This window comes from Pseudorasbora parva, chromosome 19, assembly GCF_024679245.1.
Source record: "Pseudorasbora parva isolate DD20220531a chromosome 19, ASM2467924v1, whole genome shotgun sequence".
Lineage (NCBI taxonomy): Eukaryota > Metazoa > Chordata > Actinopteri > Cypriniformes > Gobionidae > Pseudorasbora > Pseudorasbora parva.
The window spans coordinates 23,237,384-23,261,221 of NC_090190.1; the positions used below are offsets into that span (position 1 = coordinate 23,237,384).

The following is a 23,838-nucleotide window of genomic DNA, read 5'->3' on the forward strand; positions in this document are numbered from 1 at the left end:
ACAGTAACTACAAAAATGATACAAAAGATACAAAAATGCAATCAGAGAAATACAAAACTGTGCCTTAACCAGGCACAAGGTAACCAGCATTTTTTTGTTCTCACTTAAAGCAAACACTGAGTGAAGCAACAATGGCTGCCAAACAGAAAAGCTTAATATCCAAAACAACTATGACTCTAGCCCAAATGCTGCATTTGCAGAGTTGTGCAAAAGCATAAATCGAGGGTGCATCATAGGCTTTTTAAAGTGGGACTCGCTAAAGAGCACAAGTACACATCACACTATCTAGTACACCAACTGCCATTTGGTAAAGCTCAATGGGACATGGCATTTTAGACCAAGAATGGAAAACCAATAGCCACAGTGGCTGGTGAGCAAAAAAGTTAATTTCAAGCCCTGTCTATATTTCTGAGAATGTCCTACGACTTTTGAAAACATGATTGATTTCAGGAAACACAGCCCAGCACTCCCCTCCGAGGTGATCAGAGATTCTACAGTCAATGTAGACTAATTCTGCAAATGCTTCTTCTCATCTATCTCTCAGATGTGATATAAAAGAACATTACTTCTGTCAGAAAGCACATCAATGCATGTAATTCCTCAAATACAACCTTGTCTCATACAATTCTTCAGAGACTGAAAGTGTAATCATGTTATGTTTTGCTCTGCTAAAAAATGTTCAAAGAAACATCTATAGCACATTATCCTGACAAAGCAATCACTGCAAGTGTCCCTCTCTGGCAAAGCTCTGGGTGGCCAGAACAGTGAACTAGGCCACACATATTATTGAAGATTCCTTTCCTCCCTGCTCACTTCTTGTTCTAACAGCTTCCCTCCGGCAATCCAAACTAAGACCAGCAGACACTGGCTTTTTTCCCAACACTGTTTGTCTACAGAAGCACCTCCGTTTCAGTAGTGTCTCCATGAACTCTGCACATAGTGGGTAAACTTTTTTTTTAGTAATGTGTAATCTGCGATATGCACACATTATAACAGAAACAGATATTAAAGTGACTGAGGAAATTTATTATTTTTCACTGCGGCTGGGACTGGTTATCACGCAACCTAAGTTATGTACATGAGGGTTTTATGTTACATCTTTTGTTGTTTAATTAATGATTATTGCATTATTTTAGTGTCTTGTTGTTATGGGGTTTTGTATTTGTGTGCAATCAGTATACAATCAGTACCTCATAGTTGGGTTAGTTCACCCAAAAAAATGAAAATGTTGTCATTGTTTACTCACGCTTATGTCGTTCCAAACCCGTAAGGCCTTCGTTCATCTTCGGGAACACAGATGAAGATATTTGTGATGAAATCCGAGAGCTCTCTGATCTCTCCATAGACAGCTATTTAATTAACATTTTCAAGACCCAGAAATGTAGGAAAGACAATTTCTTCATGTCTGTGTCTCCTACACTGTTGACATAAACAGCTTTCGAGTTACATCAGAGCTACACCAGAACACTGGCTTACCATTGGCCGAAGCTGTTCATGTGAGCATCACGAGGCATACATGTGATGTTGATGCAGGAGCTGGCCAATGTAAACTCAGTAGAAGACTGGCACAAACGAGAAGAAATTGTTGAAGTCCTTTTTGTTTGTTTTTTGCACATAAAAAATTATAATCTCTAAATTCTAATCTCTTTATTAAATTAAAGTTGAACCACCTGAGTCACATGGACGATTTTTACAATGTTTTTGCTACCTTTCTGGGCCTTGAAAGTGTTAATTAAACAACATATTTATTTTTGGGTGAACACCTCCTTTAACACCTCATCTTAAGTTACTTGTGATGAGCATTGATTCATCATAGGTTTGATTTTAAGGTGGTTGTCAGTATATTCTATATCTTTACAGACTTATCTAAAAGACTATATTAATATTTGGTTAATGAATATACGTTTTTCACTGTAAATGTTAAGTTTTGAAAATGATCTGTATGTTGCTACCTTTTCTGTAGTGTTTGCAACCATAGCTTCCTTATTTACCTTAATTTAAGCAGATTTATTTTCTTTTTTTTAACACAGTTTTATTTTTAATTTTTTTACAATTTAAACAATAACATATTTATGATCACATTTTATCTTACTTCTGCCCCCCATCTTCAATTGTTGTTTTAGAACAAAGGAAAGCTCTTACATACTCCTGAAAAAAGTGCTGTGCCCAACGAGAAATTAACATCAGCCTCCTGATTATGCATCTGCTTCGTAAACTGCATCTGACTTGATAAAATGCGAGTGCGAAGGGGACTTAATGGACGAGTGGGAAAACGTGACTTGCACTTATTTTGTGGGGTCCTTTTTTAAATTACAGTCATTTAGATGTAATTGCCAGGTGCTACGCTTCACCTGCTTTCGGGTGGAATGTGTGCTAAACATCTGTCACGCATTAGCTCAAAAACTGTGCGGCATTAGAAAACACTTAGACAGTTGGAATATGTTGGCAGACCTCACAGCTTTCGCTGTACATGCACAAACAGAAGGTACTTGCTTTTCAGTTTGGTACTGAGAAAGTACAATGCTTTTCTTACACCAAAGAAAGATAAATGTTTTATCAAATTCTAAATAAATGACTAAACAGTACCTGCAAATGTGAAAGGGATGCAAATCTATATCTGGTGCCCATCTCACAATGGATGCTGTTAGATGTGTGCTGTACAATATTAAATCAAGACCCCAAAGGATGAAGAAGAAAGCATTCATTAAGAATGATTTGCACACTGATAGCTTCATTCATTTGCATGTGTTGTCTGTGTTGTTCTACCAGCTTCACTAAAGGAATTATGCAAATGAGGCAATGCTACAAACATAGCCTGGAATTTAGTGCAATTTGCCCAGCTTGGAGTGTGCTAGTGCTAGGGAGAGCTAGGTTGTATATGATGCAGTTATAAAGCTTTTCTTTATAGTTTAATCATCAAATTATATAAAATACATGCTGCCATGAATGCTAATATATGTATCCATTTAAAGACTGTAAAAACTAATTACGATAAAAACCTGTTCATTAGTTAACGTTAATTCCCCTCTTCTGTACAGGAAAAAAAAAAAAAAAATTAAACATTTCATGTACATTTACATTTTTTGGAAGAACAAGAATAAGTAATTTTATAATTTGCATAAACAAACAAACAAACAAACAAACAATAAATAAATAAACAAATAAACAAATAAACAAACAAACAAACAAACAAACAAACAAACAAACAAACAAACAAATAAATAAATAAATAAATAAATAAATAAATAAATAAATAAATAAATAAATAAATAAATCTTTAAAACATCTTTTTGGGCGCTCACATTTAATGATTTTTAAGGAAATAACTGTTTCTTAGATGTTGTTTTGTTTTTTTTTTGTTTTCTTATCAGTTATGTGTATTTATGTTTATTGCACTATTTTAGTGATTTATATATACTGTATATATATATATATATATATATATATATATATATATATATATATATATATATATATATATATATATATATATATATATATATATATATATATATATATATATATATATAGCCTGGATGCCAGCCGAACTCAGCCCCGCCCACAACATTTGAGCTTGGGCGATTCGGTCTGGACTCGATTCATAGAGGGGTGATTATGCCCGAACAGAAACTGTTCGGACCAATGAAATCATCAGGGCGGGCTTTAGACGATGACGGACAGATGATAAACAGGAACATAATCATGCACGTCATCAAAGGGGCTTGGATTATATTTGTTCAAATCCTAAACGAAGAACTTGTTCGTATATGCATTCACCTACACTATTTCTCTCTGAAATGATGGATCATGTTGATAAGTGATCTGTTTATCCTTCTTTTTTTTTCTTTTTTTTACAACAACACCGGCATAGATCATTTATTCCAGCGCGCGTGCAGACAGGGTTGCCAAGGTTTTACAGCAAAACACGCCAACTACTAGCCCTAAACAATAGCTTCTCGGGGGGGTTCTCCGAAAAAAAATGTTGTTTGGGGATTACAATGTGTGTTATTTTGGCAAGGTTGCCTGCTAAAATTCGCATTCATGGGTCTATATATCACATAATAGTCGCTTCAACATGGAAAACAACCTGAGGGGAAAAAAAACCTGGACTTGGCAACACAGTGCAGTTGAGCTCTGTTGACATTTAACATAATGTGTCGCTTCGTTGCTCTGATTGGTTGTAGGTCTATCTAATTGAGGTCTTTCCTGGTTAACACCCGATAATCACAGCCCAATGGAGCAGTTTCAGACTCATATTCTGTATAGAATTGAATATGACCATGTCAGGCTACTGTATATACAGTGGTGGCCAAATTTATATGGCACACCTGACATCTAAAAAAATAGACCTTTTTTGCCTCCCCAAAACATGATTTAATTTCATAATGTTCATGAACCATGCAGATGGTTGCTCTGAGTATCAAATATCATATGAAGTGAGTACAGTTTTTATCCACTTTTAACATTAATATTTGGTATGTCCACCTTTTGCAGCAATTACAGCAGCACATCTCTCTGGCATAGTGTCAGTGTATTTCCTCTGAGTACTTCAACACTAATGTTATCCCATGCCTTCTGCAACTGAACCCAAAAGCTTTCTTTTGAATGTACAATAGATCTGTCCAGTTTATCTTCCAACTCGTCCAAAATATGCTCGATGGGGTTGAAGTCATCGGCAGCAATAGTTAGAAGAATGTTTTTTCGGGTCATTGTACTCTTAGAAAATAAATCTTGCTATTTGAGGTTTTCACAAAAATAAGTTCATTAATCCCTCGTCTAGTGATCACAATGCTCCAAATAGCAATTAAAAATCTAAAAGTGTCTTTATTTGTACATTTTCTGAGAGTAATGGGAGTACTATTCCCCTCATCCATGAAAAATGCTGTTTTTCTCCTCTGCTTGTTTCTTGTTTCACAAGTTTGGTATATATATTTTATTTAATTTTTTTGTATCACATTCCAACTTTATGAATATTCATAGCGAATTATTGATGGCATGTGTCTGAACCAATGAAATGTGATTTTCAAACTCTGCTGATGTCTTATTAACTCTGACTGATAGATCTGAGACATGCGCACAAAGACGCCTCAGACAACACGTGAGCCCGATAATACACATAATTACAATATTTTGTCTTGGCGAGTAGTCACATTATCTCTCTTATGTGAACATTTGGTTAACTTTTGAGGAAAAATGTCTAATGTGTAACACTTTATTAGATCCGTGTGATATGGTAGGATAGGCTGTGTGTTTCATTAATGTTAATCAAACAATTGTGGCATCATGGAAAAAGAAAAAAAAAGTTGAATATTTATATTTTTCCTATAGATATTGGATAGATATTTCCTATAGATATCCTACAGGTCCTTCTAAAAAAATAGCATATTTGATAAAAGTTCATTATTTTCAATAATGCAATGACAAAAAAATAAACTTTCATATATTTTAGATTCATTGCACACCAACTGAAATATTTCAGGTCTTTTATTGTCGATGATTTTGGCATACAGCTCATGAAACCCCCAAAAATCCAAAATAATTAGTATATTTCATCCGACCAATAAAAGAAAATTGTTTTTAATACAAAACAAAGTCAACCTTCAAATAATTATGTTCAGTTATGCACTCAATACTTGGTCGGGAATCCTTTTGCAGAAATGACTGCTTCAATGCGGCGTGGCATGTGGCAAATCAGCCTGTGGCACTGCTGAGGTGTTATGGAGGCCCAGGATGCTTCGATAGCGGCCTTAAGCTCATCCAGAGTGTGCGTCTCTCAACTTTCTCTTTACAATATCCCACAGCTTCTCTATGAGGATCAGGTCAGGAGAGCTGGCAGGCCAATTGAGCACAGTGATACCATGGTCAGTAAACGATTTACCAGTGGTTTTGGCACTGTGAGCAGGTGCCAGGTCATGCTGAAAAACAAAATCTTCATCTCCACAAAGATTTTCAGCAGATGGAAGCATGAAGTGCTCCAAAATCTCCTGATAGCCAGCTGCATTGACCCTGCCCTTGATAAAACACAGTGGACCAACACCAGCAGCTGACACCAGACCATCACTGACTGTGGGTACTTCACACTGGACTTGCATTTCCTTCTCCCCAGTCTTCCTCCAGACTCTGGCACCTTGATTTCTGATTGACATGCAAAATTTGCTTTCATGCGAAAAAAGTACTTTGGACCACTGAGCAACAGTCCAGTGCTGCTTCTCTGTAGCCCAAAAGTGGCTTGACCTGGGGAATGCGGCACCTGTAGCCCATTTCCTGCACACGCCTGTGCACGGTGGCTCTGGATGTTTCTACTCCAGACTCAGTCCACTGCTTCCGCAGGTCCCCCGAGGTCTGGAATCGGTCCTTCTCCACAATCTTCCTCAGGGTCAGGTGACCTCTTCTCGTTGTGCTGCGTTTTTTGCCACACTTTTTCCATCCCACAGACTTCCCACTGAGGTGCCTTGATACAGCACTCTGGGAACAGCCTATTCGTTCAGAAATTTCTTTCTGTGTCTTACCCTCTCGCTTAAGGGTGTCAATGATGGCCTTCTGGACAGCAGTCGGGTCGGCAGTCTTACCCATGATTGGGGTTTGAACCAGGCTGGGAGTTTTTAAAAGCCTCAGGAATCTTTTGAAGGTGTTTAGAGTCAATTAGTTGATTCAGATGATTTGGTTGATAGCTCGTTTAGAGAAACTTTTCATGATATGCTAATTTTTTGAGAATTTCGAGGAATTCGGGTTTTCATAAGCTGTATGCCAAAATCATCAGTATAAAAACAATAAAACACCTGAAATACTTCTAAAATATACGAAAGTTTAATTTTTATCATTACATTAACTTTTATCATATGGTATTTTTTTGAGAAGGAAGTGTGTGTGTGTGTGTGTGTGTGTGTGTGTGTGTGTGTGTGTGTGTGTGTGTGTGTGTGTGTGTGTGTGTGTGTGTGTGTGTGTGTGTGTGTGTGTGTGTGTGTGTGTGTGTGTGTGTGTGTGTGTGTGTGTGTGTGTGTGTGTGTGTGTGTGTGGAAACCATGATTATTTTTTCAGGATTCTTTGAGAAATACAAAGAATAAGAATAATTCCAAAAATATAAAGTATATCAGAAGAGCAATCTTGGTTATTTGAAAAATAAATCTGTTGTAACATTATAATTAAATTTTTGATTTTTAGTCTTTAATTTTGATATATTTTGATTAGTTTGATTCTTAATTGCTGATTTAAAAAAATAAAATAAAAATGGCAGTCGATGTGATGTCAAACAAACAAAAATAATTTGTATATCTCTGTTTGTGTCTGTAGAGTTTTTTTGATGGCTGGGATATAAACGAAAAGAAGGACAAAACCAAGGGCCGACAAGACACTCTTTTGGGTCGTAAGTGTTATTCACTGTAATGATTATAGTTTGATGTTATAGTTATAGGATATGCGGTATAGTTTGCTGTTAGCACATGATTATTATTATTTTTAGTAGTAGTGGTAGTATTACTGAGCATTGTTCTAATAACTTTATCCCAAACAGAAGACCGCCACCGTGTCAAAATGCATTCCCTCCTGGCTGATCCTAACTCGGACTATGTCAATGCAAACTACATTGATGTAAGTACATGTTCCTGTTTTTCTTTTTGCGCTTTTGTCCACACCTCCATTTCTATACATGCATTTATCTCACTCCTGTTTTCATTAAAAAAAGGCTACATATAACACGTTTATATTGTAATTTGTTTTCTTGCTGAAAGCTTTTTCTCGCTGAGAGCTTTGCACATTGACAAATTTTCTTTGACACTTGCTCTTTTATTTCAGTATTTTAGCTATTGGTTACGATCCCATATGACTGCATCGTTTTGCCAACCTGTCAAACATCAGATTGTACTAACAGATGTGTCTTTTATTTTGTTTTGTTTGCACAAATCTTCAACATATGACACTTTCCAGTCAAGCAGACACTTGCTCTTAATCTTAACAATTTGATAGATAAAGACTTTCAAACACATGTTCCTGTAGCACATAACAAGCATACATTTTATAACTATCGGTGTTGAAATCTCAGTAAATACATTTTTTGGTCTTAGTTTAGGAGAAAGGCTATCCAGTGGAATTGAGCAAAGATACCAGGACTAACTTTTAGGTGTTCAGTCAGTGTTTTTTTTTTATTTGTTTGTTTTTTAAGGCTGTGCGTTTTTGTTATGTTTTGAATTGCATTTATTTCTATACAAGGCTGAAGCCATTTTTGTTATGATCAGGACTTGCAAAATGAACAGACCTGAATTTCTCTTTCTGGTTGACTTCTTGTACTTGAGTCAGGTTTTGGGAGATCGGCCTGATTATAGAGAGTCGTATACTACAGCCTTGTGACTCCACTTTTATAAGACCACGATATTTTGATTTTCTCTACTCCTCAATAGTGATTTACACTCAATAATCAAAAAGTAAAATCTTCTCTATTACCACCAAAAATAGTGGATTGACATATAGAAGACAAGACTTTTTTTAAATTGATTTTCTCTAGGGCTATGCAATATATGAAAATTATCAAAATATTGCAAATGTACATATCGCAATATGCATATCGCAATGGCATGCAATATCTGATTGATTTTCATAGGTTACTTCAACATTGTGAAAAGAGTACGTTTTAGGTCGACACAGAGCAGAGAATAGACAGGGCACATGACTGTTACTCATTGTACTTGCTTGATGTTAAAAAGAGTTATTAAAACAACTTGCAGTATTGCGCTGTCTGCTGTCTGACACACACACACACACACACACACACACACACACACACACACACACACTCTTCCGTTGTGTCTTCTTCTGCGTCTTATCGCATTATTTAAGAAGAAATCGCATTTGGCATTTTTCTTCAATATCGCACAGCCCTAATTATCTCTAATGTCATATATGTGTCATCCTTTATTTATATATATATATAGAATGATGTGACACTGCATAGCAGATGTCTTAAATGTGGAATATTTTTATGAAAGCCACCTTAACTCATGAAATATTTACACTCCTATGCTTCTAAAAGTTTAGAAGCATGGATAATAGTTTTGGGCGGTGAGTCCCTGATTTAAAATTGTATATTTCAAAGGCTACGTTCAAGCTGTCAGTCCAGATTGAAATATGATCAGATTTAGCAAGTGCAAACTGCAAAAAATCACATGAAATTCTGTCAGGACCACTATCGTCAAAGATGATTGATTGACTATTAACATATAGCTCGGATTGGCGATATGGTTCTGTTCTGGGCAAGAATTCCCTGCGCATCAATGTAGCCTACCATGGATAAGAGCAGGGAGAGCAGTTATAACCCCCCTTAGGGTAAACATAGGGCATATATATATATATATATATATATATATATATATATATATATATATATATATATATATATATATATATATATATATATATATATATATGCCCTATGTATGTATACACAAATTCCTATAGGTAGATGTGATCAGCTGATGTGAGCTTGACTAACTGTCTGCCAGTTCTGACACTATACACTTGATTTTTACAAATCCATTTTAAGCTACATTCATTTGTGGTTTGAAATCCTATTCAAATTTAGAATTTCTGGAAATCTGTTTCCGTCTGTCAGCTCTGATCAAATTCTGAGCGTGATTTTTCTCACGTCATGTAATACGTACCAGCCTGCTAGGGTTCTGCCGCTGCCTCAGAAGACGCAGTAGTCTAGCGCACGGCGGCTGCACAATGTCATGTTGTAAATTAGAAAAAGTCTGATTTGCAAATCCCTCTATGTTGCGGTTGTTGGTGCTGTTTTTGGTTTATGCCTATCAACGCAACACTGTTGCCATAGAAACCCATTCAGATATTCCAGAAAACGAAAAAGAGCTGCATGGACACACATCGGATCTGAACTGTTGCGATGAACAGTGTGTCAATCATTTTAGATCAGATTCCAAACGCATACACAAATAATCAGATTTGGACTGGCAGTGTGAACATATATGATGTAGTAAATGACAAAATAACTTTTTACACCTGTGTGGCTAAAACAGCTTCATTTATAAACATTAAAGAGATGAACAAGAGTCTACTTAAAGAGTTTTTTTTTCTGGGACAATACTTGGCTATTTATCTGAACTGTAATTTGCGGTTAGCTTCAAGTGATTTCCTCACTGCAGGTGGTCAGTATATGGAGTCTTTATTCTTTCCTCTTTTCTCTAATCATCTTAATTAGCCTGTTTCTCTTTCTCTCTTCTTTCACCCATCTCTCTTTCTCTGTGTCTGGGATCTCTTAGATTCGGATAAACAGGGAAGTAAGTACTTGTCTTTTTCCTGTCTTCCTATCATCTGTCCATGACTCATTTATTTGACTATCATTGCTCTGTGCTCAGACGTTTTCTTTCCAAGCCCTTTTCTGTCTATTACTTGAGTTTATTGTAGCTTTATTTGATCCCATTGCATCACCCCTTGTAATGCACTGCTTTACAAGCTTACACTTTAAACACCCCTTGAAATGGTTTGACAAATAGTTTTTTTTGTTTGTTTCTGTATTGACATTTCTGATTGAAACAAAAAGTTGCAGCAGGACATATCAATAGCCATTACTTTTCATTACATATACATATGATCCCAAACCTAACAACAATTTAAAATAAAACACTTTATATTTCATGGGGTCTTTAAAATCACTCTCATGGATTCAGATATCTAGAATAAACCTTGTCTTGGACTAATACTAATAAACGGTATTTTATATAGCATCTTTAAGTTAGATATCAAAGTACTTTACAAGAATGTACATATAAAGTGCATTGAAAAAAATAAAAATAAAAAAATATTAAAAGCCATGACGAATTGGCAAGCCTTAAAAATGTTGTTAAAGAGGAAATTTTAAAAAGAAAATACAACTAAAATGTGTTTTCATAATATGCATTATGAAAACATAATAATGCATAATATGCATTAATATTGTATTGTGTTTTCATACTGTATATTTTGAAGACATAAACATCTCATCTGTAGCAGATAAAACAATGTATTTATACATTTCAGATTGTATGTGATTATACACTGTATTTGTTATGTCATTAAGATGGATTTTTTTTACAATTACCCCTAATGAAGCCTCATAAAGGAAAAACTAGGGATTAAAATCTAAGAACAGTGTGGTTTAATTAAAATACATACATACATACATACATACATACATACATACATACATACATACATACATACATACATACATACATACATACATACATACATACATACATACATACAAACATTTTGTTTCAGGACAGATAACTGATTAGAAACTTGCTTTGTTATCCTGAGATTCAGTTTCTTTATATGATTTTTATTTGTTTGTCTGGGCAAACAAAAAGTAAAGGGAAATCAATTAAATAAAAAATTATATAATATAAATAAATAAACAAATAAACAAATAAACAAATAAAATATGATGATGATTATTTATTTATTTATTTGTTTATTTGTTTGTTTGTTTGTTTATTTTTTTAATTTTAATTTAATTTTTAATATTCAGCATTCTGGCTTTATCTAAAGGCTGTAAATGTAATACAGCTAGTAGGTCTGACATTTCTCTAAATGTTTTCTTTATATATATGTTTTTATTTTTTAAGAGTTTAGCGTTTTCTCTGTTTTTTTTTATTTTTTTTCCTTTTCTTTTATCCTTGATATTTTCTACACCTTTTACTGCCATTCATTTTCTTTCTTTCTTGGGGTTGAACTTAATCTGTCAAATGTTCTGCATTGAACCAAATGATTGTTTCAATCTGACCATTGGTCTCTTTAGTATGTTGTAGTGTCAGAGCATTTTAAGTGTTCAGTTAAAGTGTAAACACTAATGTGCAAGCTTTTTGGTTTCTATCAAATACGTGTCCATTGTAAAACTTCTTACAACGTTACGACTATAACCCGGTTCCCAGAGAATGGGAATGAAACACTGTATCAGAATGTTGACACCATGGGTATCATTTCTAAGTTTCCGTGTCTGAAGCAAAAAGTATAGCAAAACAACACAGCATATTGTTCATCTCTTTGGGAACTAGGGTTACATGTGTAACCACGACGTTCCATTTTAAGGGAAGTAAATGCTGCATCAGAATATTAATGCTATGTGAACGTTTATACCTACTACGCCATGCTGAACGGATGCTTGACTATGTGTGAATCATAATGAGCACAAACTTTGGTCACAAGCTCCTTATATCCTGAAGTGGACTTCAGGATCTATATCCAGGCTATAAAATCTGTAGTGAGGCCCAGCCTTCTGCATCACAAACCTCCTGAAGGGAACAATGCCTTAGAGGCAGCCATAATCCTTGTAGAGTGGGCTCTAATGACCAGAGGCTGAAGAAAGACCATGAGTCACAGAAACAGCCTCTTTGATCCACTTGCTTATTATTTGCTTAAATGCCACTCCATGTGGTTGAACCAAAGTATTAGATTGATTTAGCCTAGAAATCGGCTTGGGTTATGTATATAACCCTTGTTCCCTGAGAGGGAACGAGCACTGCGTCGGAACGACGAAATGGGGATGCTCCCTAAGCATCAGCGGCTCTGAAGTCTGAATAGAAACTAGACCAATCCGATTGGCGTGCGTGATGACGTCATTGTGACGGTGTACCCGGAAGTATAAAAGGGGAGCCGGCGCATAATGGCGGCAGTTTTTTGCTCTGAAGCATGCGCTCCAGGCGTGCCGAGGTGTGGCGGCGCGACGCAGTGCTCGTTCCCTCTCAGGGAACAAGGGTTATATACATAACCCGAGCCGTTCCCTTTATCGAGGGAACTTCACACTGCGTCGGAACGACGAAATGGGGATGAGTACCCACTAGGCCACACCGAGGGTAGCGCCTGCCCTAGTGTGAAGCCGGAGACCGGGCACAACTAGGACTGGAGCACCCTAGCGCCACGTCGCAGGGAGATCTAGGCTGTAAAATCTGATAAAAGTGTGCGGGGTGGCCCACCCAGCCGCCTCACAGATATCCTGCAAGGGGACCCCAGAAAGGAGGGCCACTGAAGAGGCCATGCCTCTGGTGGAATGAGCCCTCACGGCCAAGGGTGAAGGCAAACTGCGCACCCGATAGGCCATGGTTATTGCCTGGACAATCCAATTACTGATTGTCTGAGTAGAAGCAGGCAACCCTTTCTTAGGTGAACCGAAGCACACTAACAGCTGCTGAGATCTCCTCCATTGTGCAGACTTCTCCAAATAAACTCTAAGTGCCCGAACCGGGCAGAGTAGGTGAAGTCTCCCTTCTTCCGCCGTCACATGAGGCGGAGGATGAAATGCCTGTAGAACCAGTGACCTGACCACCCTTGATGGGACCTTAGGTACGTAACCCGGCCTAGGATGTAAAATAGCCTTTACTCCACCCGGGGCAAACTCCAGGCAAGTTGGCGTTACCGCCAAGGCCTGGAGATCTCCCACTCTCCTAAGAGAGGTAATAGCGAGGAGAAAAGCTACTTTAAAGGTCAGGTGTTTTGGTTCCGCCAGCTCCAATGGCTCGAAGGGGGCCTCAGCCAAACCTCCGAGAACCACTGCCAAGTCCCATGTAGGAACTCTGGACTGAGCCACAGGCCTCATCCTCCGAGCCCCACGGAGGAACTGTACAACCAGCTGGTGCCTACCCAAAGGCCCATCACCCAGAGGTGTGTGGAAAGCCGCAATGGCAGCCACGTACACCTTGAGTGTGGACGGGGTCAGACCCGCAGAGAAACGATCTTGGAGGAACTCCAGCACTGAAGCCACCGGGCAGTTAACTGGGTCCACCTCATGTTCCCCGCACCAAGTGGAAAAGACATTCCACTTGAGGCTGTACAGTCTCCTGGTAGATGGAGCCCTGGAGCTGAGTAAGGTCTCTACCACCCCTGCCGACAGGCCAGCCTCTAGGTACCTGGCCCCATCAGGGGCCAGACCCAAAGGTTCCAAATCTCCGGTCGGGGGTGAAATATCGTGCCCGCCGCCTGAGACAGGAGATCCCTCCTCAGAGGAATCTACCATGGTTGACCTGCCAGCAGAGCTATGATATCTGAGAACTAAACTCGGGTCGGCCAACGGGGCGCCACTAGAAGTAGGCTGACCCCCTGTTGACGAACCCTCTCCAGGACTCCCGGGAGCAGAGCGATCGGGGGAAATGCGTACAGACGCAGCCTCGGCCACGTCTGCACCATGGCATCCAACCCCAGCGGGGCTGGATGCGTGAGGGAAAACCACAGTGGACAGTGGGACGTCTCTCGAGACGCAAACAGGTCCACTTCCACTGGGCCGAACCTCTCGCACATGGCCTCCACCACCTCGGGGTGGAGCCGCCACTCCCCGGGCCTCAGCCCCTGCCTTGACAGGATGTCTGCTCCCTGATTTTGGACCCCGGGACATACATTGCCCTAATGGACAACAGTTTCCCTTGGGACCACAGGAGAATTAGATGCGCCAATCTGCACAGAGGGCGCGATCTCAACTCTCCCTGGTGATTGAGGTACGCTACGACAGCCGTATTGTCTGTCCGTACCAGGACATGTTGGCCGCGGAGGTCCGGGAAAAAGCTCCTAGAGCTTTGTAGACAGCCATCATCTCCAGGCAGTTTATGTGCCAGGAGGAATGACGGCCCTCCCACGGGCCCCTCGCAAGCGGCCGTCCATGACCGCGCCTCAACCAGTGAGGGAGGCGTCTGTTGAAACGGATTCCCGGCAACAGGACGCTCCAAACACTGGCCCCTGGGCAGAAACCAAGGTTTCCTCCATATGACTGGGGAACGAAGGCATCTGCGCGTTACCCTGATCATACGGAACGAATTCCCTCTGGGGGAATTCCCCTTGGTTTTCAGCCACCACTGGAGGGGTCTCATGTGTAGCAGGCCGAACGGTATCACGTTGGACGCTGCTGCCATGTGCCCCAGCACTCTCTGAAAGTGCTTAACAGTGAGGCCGAAGGGAAGAACCCGATATTGGTACGCCTCGCCCCCGAAAGCGAACCTCAGGCCTCCTGTGGGCAGGAAGGATGGAGATATGAAATATGCGTCTTTAGATACATCGTGACGAACCAGTTCCTCGAACTGGATCTGACTCACGATGGGATAGTGAGCATCTTGAACCTGAATCTCCTCAGAGAACGGTTCAAGTACCTCCGACGCACCCTTCCATCCTCTTTGGGAACCATGAAGTAGTGACCGTAAAGCAGGACTCCCTGTCTGGCGGAGGGATACACTATATAGCCTCCTTTACCATCAGGGAGCACACCTCCTGTTCCCTAACCTGCCACTGGGCTGGGCACACCACTATTCAGGCCACACCGATGAACCCCGGTGGTGGAACGCTGAACTGCAGTCTCTACCCTTTGCCCAAGGTACACAGGCCCCCAGCAGATATATTCGGGAGCATAACCATGCGCCGAGATATTCTACTAGGGGAACCAGCCTCTCTAGGCTGGTCCCTGGTACCCACCGAACCTCCTGCCCGACCCCCTGAAGCGGCCACCCGGCAGGGCTTAGTCGGGGAGGATTTTCGGTGTGCGAACGCGTTCGCTGCCCAGCCGAAGTCTCCCTAGAGGCGGCTAGAGTAGCATGCGTTCGCAGGAAGTCAATGTGGCCCGAGCGTCATAGACGGCGGATCGCAGCATCGACTTCCAGAACACTCCACAGAGGAGGCGCCCTCGATCGCTCCTCTGGAGAGGGGGCTGGCCAGCAGGCCACTGGGCTGGGCATACCACCATTCAGACCACACCGATGACTTCGGTATTGGAACACTGAACTGCAGTCTGCGCCCTTTGCCCATGGTACATAGGGCCCAAGCAGATATATTAGGAGCATAATGACTATGCGCTGATATATCCTACTAGGGGAACCAGCCTCTCAAGGCTGGTCTCTGGTACCCACCGAGCCTCCTGCCCGACCCCCTGAAGCGGCCACCCGGCAGGGCTTAGTCGGGGAGGATTTTCGGTGTGCGAACGCGTTTGCTGCCCAGCTGCAGTCTTTCAAGAGGCGGCTAGAGCAGCATGCGTTCGCTGGAAGCCAATGTGGCCCGAGCGTCGTAGACGGCGGATCGCAGCATCGACTTCCAGAAGACTCCACAGAGGAGGCGACCTCGATCGCTCCCCGGGAGCAATAAATATACCAGCGAACACAATTTGGATGATAGGTTGAAATACCTAACCCCTCAAAGTCAGATAAATCTCATTTAATTGCACAGAATTAAATGCCATCAAAACACCCAAATAGTGAACACACCTGGGATGATAGGCTGATAATCCAACTCCTCAAAGTTAGATAAATCCCATTTATTTCCTCAGAAATAAATGCCACCATAATCACCCATCACGTGAACATGCTGAATGATAGGCTGAATAGACATATCTAACTCCTCAAAGTCAGATAATGTTTAATTTAAATTCTTTCTCAGAATTAAATGCAGCCCTAATCACCAGACCATACTGTTTAAATATGTATTCAACTACTCGTCATCTACCCGCTGCCTCAGCAACGCGAGATTCAAAAATCTTCCCAACATATTTGGCTTTCATCCCTCGAGATGAAAGACCACAGGCGCGTGGCTGAAACACTCGAAACGCACGTTTCTGTACGCTACGAGCATTTCTCAATGACCAGCCAGCACCCTCAGGAGCTGACTGCAAGCCTCGCTAAACAGTATCACATGTACACATATAGCGTGTGTTCACTTTCTGTTGCAGACCCTTAATGCACGCGCTGCCTCGGCAACGCAAGATCGAGCCTGTATTATAAGGTGGCGAGCTCTCGTTTGCTTCACTCAGTCGACGCTGAGCACATCTAATTCCTCGGAATCAGTTTGCTCAAGCATCTGGTTCTCCCTCCCGGGGAAGAGCCGCATCGCGGGCTTCCGCACGGGAACGGAGAACACGGGGTTACTCCTTATTATGAATGAAGCAGTGTGTATGGTGTTTTAACGTCACCCGCCTCGATGCTGAGCACATCTAATTCCTCAGAATCAGATAGCTCAAGCATCAGACCCTCCAACCCGGGGGAAGATGCCGCCAAGCGGGCTTCCACACGGGGAGGAAGATCGTCGGAACTGTCAGAGGAGGATTGGGAAAGTGCCGCGGCAGTCCCGAAACCCTCTGACAAGTCCCGCTGTGAGCCCCATGATCTGCGACGCCGAGCCGCCTCAGCGACCGCGGGTCCAGAACCACGGGGCTCACGAGGCTGGCCGGTCTCATCGAACACGGCCAGCCGAGAGCGGAGCAGTCTGAGTGTCAGCCGCTCACAGTATTCACAGGCGGCTCCCTCGAGAGCCGCCCGAGCGTGCTGAACACCCAGACACTGCACACAAAGCATGTGTGTATCCGAGCCCGAGATGTAACGAGGGCAAGGATGCACACACTGCTTGAATTCTCTCTCCATTCTCACTTTTATTAAACTAGTCAAACACACTCTTTCAATCGCAACTGGACAAACAACAGTAAATAGACAGACAATGTAACACAGAGCGCCTGCTGAAGAGCAAAGACTGCCGCCATTATGCGCCGGCTCCCCTTTTATACTTCCGGGTACGCCGTCACAATGACGTCATCACGCACGCCAATCGGATTGGTCTAGTTTCTATTCAGACTTCAGAGCCGCTGATGCTTAGGGAGCATCCCCATTTCGTCGTTCCGACGCAGTGTGAAGTTCCCTCGATAAAGGGAACTAGACGCACCCTAGCAGCAGCAAATCTAATCTGCCCGCGAGTGTCGTCTAGCAACTCTCAATACCCTTCTGAGCTGTAATCGCCAACTTTTGCTGGGCCAATCACATCATGTATTGAATTGGTGTGCAGGGACATAATGACGACGGCCGAGTTGCATTTGCGTGCTTCTAGTAAACACAGAAACTGGCGAACAGCGGTCTTTCGAATCAGCTTTGACCGCAGTACTCTGGAAGACTTGGAGTTAAGCTTTTCTCTGAGAAAAGAACGAAGAACGGCACTGAAGTCATTCTTAAAAAGGGAAGATGTGTTCTGAGTTTTGCCGACCAGATACGGCAAATGTTTAATCTATCAACAAGCTCCGTTTTAAGCTTCGTTGCTCTGGTTCGTTGTAGCACTATCCTATCGAGTGCAGGGGGAGTTTGAAAGACAACCGTTTATCCCGCCCCTCGGATATTGAACTCTGTCAATGGTAAGTTTCCAGACCAAACATCTTGATGTGGGTCTGGCTTGTCAGGCTAAGACTGATTAGATTCACATCAAAAAGAGAAGAACGGTGAATGTAACAAATCAAAAGTAAAAAAGGAGAAAGGCAAAAGGCCTGCAGAACAATATAGCATGCTACCTGAGTAGGCACTTAGGTACATAACTTGGACTAGGATGAGGAAAAGCTTTCACCATGCACTCTTGGAAGGAGGAGGCAACAGAAAGGACCTGCAGATCTACTAACCTTTTTAGTGACGTAAGAACACCATCTTAAGAGTCCGAATGTACTTGAAGCTGACTCATAGGGTGGCATAGAAAAATCCTCCAAAACAGTGGCAAAATCCCAGGCCAGAATTATTGAATAACTTGCAGGCCTCAGCCTCATAGCACCATGCAGGAAACCTGAACCAACTGGGTAGTTAACTGGGTCAGTCCAGCACTGCTTGTACCATAAAGTGAAGAGCACTGGAGTTCAGAATGGTCTCAACAACCTCGGTTTAGAGAACATAGTTTTAAGAGTTGGTTCCCCTCAGGGGGCAAATCAACGGTTTCCATATCTCTGGTTGGGGGTTTAAGAGTTGGTCCCCTTCAGGTGATAGAAATATCCAAAAGAGAGCTGTTCAGGAGAGACATGATGTTCTCATGATGGTCTCATGGCCAAAATGAATCACTTTGTCACATCAATTAATAATTTTATATTCTAGCACAAGTATCAGATCATGATAAATATATTTTAGATGGATTTCATAAAAATAATTTTAAAAAATAATGACAAATTTAGATTGTGTGGTAATTGTATGTAAAGTAATAATTTACAAATGAAAGTCTCTTTATTATTGTCTCATTGTATTTGAAACTACAAACGGAAAAATTAGATTATTCAGTAATGATAATTAATTGTAAGCATGGCTTCAGTGTGAAAACATATTCATATTATATTACACCTGAGTTAAAAACAAAACAAATAAACAAACTAAAAACTTAAAATCAGTAATACTAAAACATGTTCCAACTTTGATTGGATGAACAATGTTTGAAGCCATTGCAAAGTAGTACACAAACAACTTTTTGACTAAAACACATCCAATTTCATTATTAATAGAGCAAGTTGTGATATTGCTCGGCAAACATACACCACTAAACGTTTGCTGTTGTGCTTCACAAACACCAGTTAATAACAAATGATTTATTGTATTGATTTGATGGGACACATCCAGCTTTGTATTTTCACATTCCTCATTATTTGCTTGTTAATATCATGTGTAAATATCCTGAAGCAGTAGCTAAAGCCATCTGTTGCAAAAGCTCTACCAATTTATTTAATTACATGGTCCATAGTGTTGAGGCTCACACAATCACTCTGGGCATAACCTTTAAGACTAAGGGCAAAGCTTTCCAACCCCAAAGGCAAAGACCAACCTCACACATTCACACACACACAGGGGCTGAGGTGCAGTGTGGGCAAGTGAGCAGATGAATTTTTCAAGAGCACAAACATTTTTCAAGATACACACTGTTACGAACCCCACTTTAACTTTAACAGAAAGGGGAACATAACATAACAAGGACACGTGAAACCAAATTACGAAGTGTAAACATTTATTTAAATCACAAAACTAACTATAACACAAAAGGAAACATGTATCGCAAAACAGTTATCAAAATAAAAATATATAATTAATATAAACAACGTATTGAAACCACAAATATAAAGAAAAAACTAAAGGAACCTATAGATAAGGGAAAATTATTATACAAAAGTAATACAAAACAAAAAGTCTTTTTTGCTGGTGAATCTCCTCTCTCCTGCCATGCTCCAGCATCCTTAATAGTTAATCAGCAACGACCTGCAGGTAAGCAAGGAGGACCTACAATCAGACTCAAACAAGAGTGAAAAAATTGCAGGGTCATGACGTCATGAGCGAGGACAATGCAAACAAGGCAGAGGCCGTAACAACAACAAAATGATCTATTGATTTCTGACAACAGCAAAACATTGCAAGCACTAAAATGACCTATAAACCTTTCTGAACAGGTTTTATGAAAAGAAGATGAATATATTAAATAGTAAGTGAATAAATTAATATGAACTCTTTCCTCATCATTGACGGAAATATCCGGAATGTATAAGACAACGTTTTGCCCACTTTACTCCCCATGTGCATCAATGAGCCTTGGCTCACGACCCTGTCGCCGGTTCACCACTGTCCTTCCTTGGACCACTTTTGATAGATACTGACCACTGTAGACCGGGAACACCCCACAAAAGCTGCAGTTTTGGAGATGCTCTGATTCGGTCATCTAGCCAGCACAATGTGACCTTTGTCAAACTCGCTAAAATACCTATGCCAGCACATTTTTCCTGCTTTTAACATTTTTCAAAATGTTCAAAATGCTCACTTGCTGCCTAATATATCCCACCCACAGGTGCCGTGATGAAGAGATAATCAGTGTTATTCTGGCAAATAATAATAATAATAATAATTTAAAAAAAAAAACTTGCAGGGAAAGAGTTATTTTCCAAAAACAGCCAACTAGCTTCAGTGGCATAATCTAACTGTCATGGGACCATATAAGTGACTGATTTGAAAATCTCTAGGCATTTTTGACAAGTTGGTATGCAAGACAAAATGCTGATAACATTTTTCTGCAGGGTTGCCTTTTCTTTTCTTTTCTTTTTTTTTTTTTTGGCTCCCATAAGAAAAGAAAAAAATAGGCACCAGATTATTCGAACATTGAATTGCTATTCAGAGGAAAATGAAATGTTTTTTTGACATATTGTTAGAATGCAGTGTTCAGATACGTTTCTGAGATTTTCTGTACATAAATAAATTAAATTCTTAAAGCTCAATATCAGTTTATTATCACATAAACCCTATTCACACAGGATTGATATTACCTGGTGACCTCTATTCATTTGTAATAATTGTGGAGGTTGTCTGTGATCTTAATCCCCAGCAAATCAGCCATGTCTCTATTTGTACAGTAAAAATTCCCCTGCAAATGATTTCCATACTCGACCACCGAGGTCCATAATATTAGTCCTGTGTGAATCAGCATCTCTGTGACTTGGCCAGGATCTGACAGGTTCGTATATCATGTTTCAAGGTTTTTGTTTCCTGCTAGCCTTTTTAATCCATCTTTCACAAAGAATAGAGCTTGTGATGGAGTGTTTTGATAGTATTTTGTGTACTGCATCATATTGCTATGTACAATACAATTTGGGACAACACCAGTTATACCGTTATCACCGGCCGGGGGTTTTAAATATCTAAAAAGAAAGTAAAATGTGCACGGCCGCAGAGGCATTCATAATGATGCAAAGCCGAGCAAGTGTTCTCAATTAATTACTTTTGAAGTTAAAATAAGCTTCCATAGAAATGAACTGAATACGGTCGCTCCCCTCTCCTCGGTCTGCGCCAGTGGAGGCTCACCTTTACACTCTCATGATAAATGAAACATGATATATCATACAACTATAACAACACATTTTCAAGTCAGTAAATTCAAGTAAAATCGCAGGCTTCGCTTATCCTGTGCGACTGCGCCACACGAAATTCAGGTATGTGTGGGAGGTCATTTCTAGATCACACAAGGTCCCCAGATAACTCTAATTCTATGTGAATATAGACTCTATAGATACTATACGTTCATATTTACTTGTTTTATCAAGTTTTTTTTTTTTTTTTGATACACAGAGATGCATGTTCTGCTGTCACATTCTCAGCCTCACTTAAAAACATCATGCTTTATGTGCCCCCCCCCCCCACCACCAGTTTCACAGACAAGGATTAAGCCTAGTCCTAGACTAATATGTTAGTGCTGCTATATTTGAAAGCAACATATCTTAAGTCAGTGCCATTGTTTTTTCTCAAGGTGCATGTGTTGAAAAATTGAACTAAGGCCTAATCCTGGCTTAATCTAAACCCTGTTTGTGAAACCGGGCCTTTGTGTTTCTATCAGAGATTACATTTTGGCCTTGAGGTTGGAAAATATTCTCATCCATCTCTACACTGATTATTATTATTTTATTTTTTTTCTTCGTTTCATTTTATTGCAGAAACATGACATTTAACATATTCAATAACTGTAGAGTAGCTTGCTCCTAATGGTATGGAAAGCGTTTAGCGGGATAGCTTAATCATTTCTTTTTCCTATCTCAGCTTAATGTGCAGAGTCAACTGCAACAATGGCGTGAGTTCGGAGACAACAATGGCGTGAGTTTGGGAAAGCTTTATCTGTTTGTCTGACCTGTGGAAGACAGGGGGAGTGTTTGGGAAACCAGTTACTGTTTTTTGCCATTTTGTTTGGTGATGCAAGTGACACAGAAGTTATTCACTCCGCCCTTAAATGGGATCATAAGTCAGAATATAACACATTCATTTTGTGACACTGATTGATAATAATGCATCTCTCTCTCTCTCTCTCTCTCTCTCTCTCTCTCTCTCTCTCTCTCTCTCTCTCTCTCTCTCTCTCTCTCTCTCTCTCTCTCTCTCTCTCTCTCTCTCTCTCTCTCTCTCTCTCTCTCTCTCTCTCTCTCTCTCTCTCTCTCTCTCTCTCTCTCAGGGGTACCAGCGCTCAAATCATTTCATTGCAACACAAGGTGAGTATTTGATATTCTTGCTAGTCTAAAATCACTTGTGTATATGCATTGTGTAGTCTGAGTATGTGTTTGTGTGCCCCAATTATTCTACAAAGGATTGAATGATTCATATGCAGATATTGTTTTTGCTGTTTGATTTTAATTTCTTTCTTGGCATACAAACACAACAGCTCTTCCGTCTCATTAAATGTTCTTTATATCGGCCTCTTCTTTTAAGAGGGTGACTGATTAGGTTGTTTCTTTTTTTGATAAGAGTATAGAATTGAATCTGAATCATCACACTTTCATTTCTGATGAAAGTTCCAACTCTTTTGATCCCCAATCTTTAAAAAAAATATATAAAAAATACATTAGTAAGAATCATATTTCTATTGTTCTTGAGATTTGTGTGTGTGTGTGTGTGTGTGTGTGTGTGTGTGTGTGTGCGCAGTTGTACATGAAAGTTTGTGTGAATAATTGTGAATAAATTTACCAAAAATAAGAGGGATTATACAAAATGTGTTTTTTTTATTTTATTTATTACTCCCCTGAATAAGATGTTTTACATATAGTCCAACAATATATACAAATGACCCCATTTAAAAGTTTATGAACCCTTGATTCGTAATACTGTGTCATTATCCACGGATGTTTTTTGAGTCCTTTTTTCCAGCATCGTGTGCTTATTTGAACCCTTTCCAGCAGTGACTATGATTTTGAGATCCATTTTTTCACACAACTATTGAAAAAGGTTCAAACATTCACTGATGCTCCAGAAGGAAACTTGATGCATTAAGTGCCGGGGGATTTAAAACTTGTAGAATTTGAAGATCAAGGTAAATTGTACTTAATTTGTCTTCTGGAAAACACGTACGTTTCTTCTGTTGCTTCTGAAGAGCAGTACTAAATAAAATAAAAAATAAATAAATAAAAAGATTAGGATAAACAAAATAAGAAAAATTGTGGACAACATCATCCAGTTCTAAAGAACACCAATATGTGATGTAGCGGGCAGCGTTTGTGTGGCCAAACATATTTTTGCCCATGTGAAAGATGCTGTTTTACATGGGTATTAACTCTTTCCCTGCCAGCATTTTTTTGCCCCGCCAGGGTTTTTAACC

At 40.1% G+C, this 23,838-nt stretch overlaps 1 protein-coding gene across 3 annotated transcripts in view; it reads left to right on the forward strand.

Moving 5' to 3' along the window:
- ptprua (protein tyrosine phosphatase receptor type Ua) overlaps positions 1–23,838 on the forward strand; it is a 353,612-nt gene that overhangs the window by 288,986 nt on the left and 40,788 nt on the right. Inside the window, exons 18-22 of one of the 3 annotated variants that reach the window (XM_067426694.1) lie at positions 7,291–7,363; positions 7,511–7,587; positions 10,266–10,283; positions 22,299–22,352; positions 22,702–22,738. In XM_067426694.1, the coding sequence (XP_067282795.1) occupies positions 7,291–7,363; positions 7,511–7,587; positions 10,266–10,283; positions 22,299–22,352; positions 22,702–22,738 (259 nt within the window). The remainder of the gene's footprint in view (positions 1–7,290; positions 7,364–7,510; positions 7,588–10,265; positions 10,284–22,298; positions 22,353–22,701; positions 22,739–23,838) is intronic. The other 2 variants (XM_067426695.1, XM_067426696.1) reach the window with 2 other exon arrangements.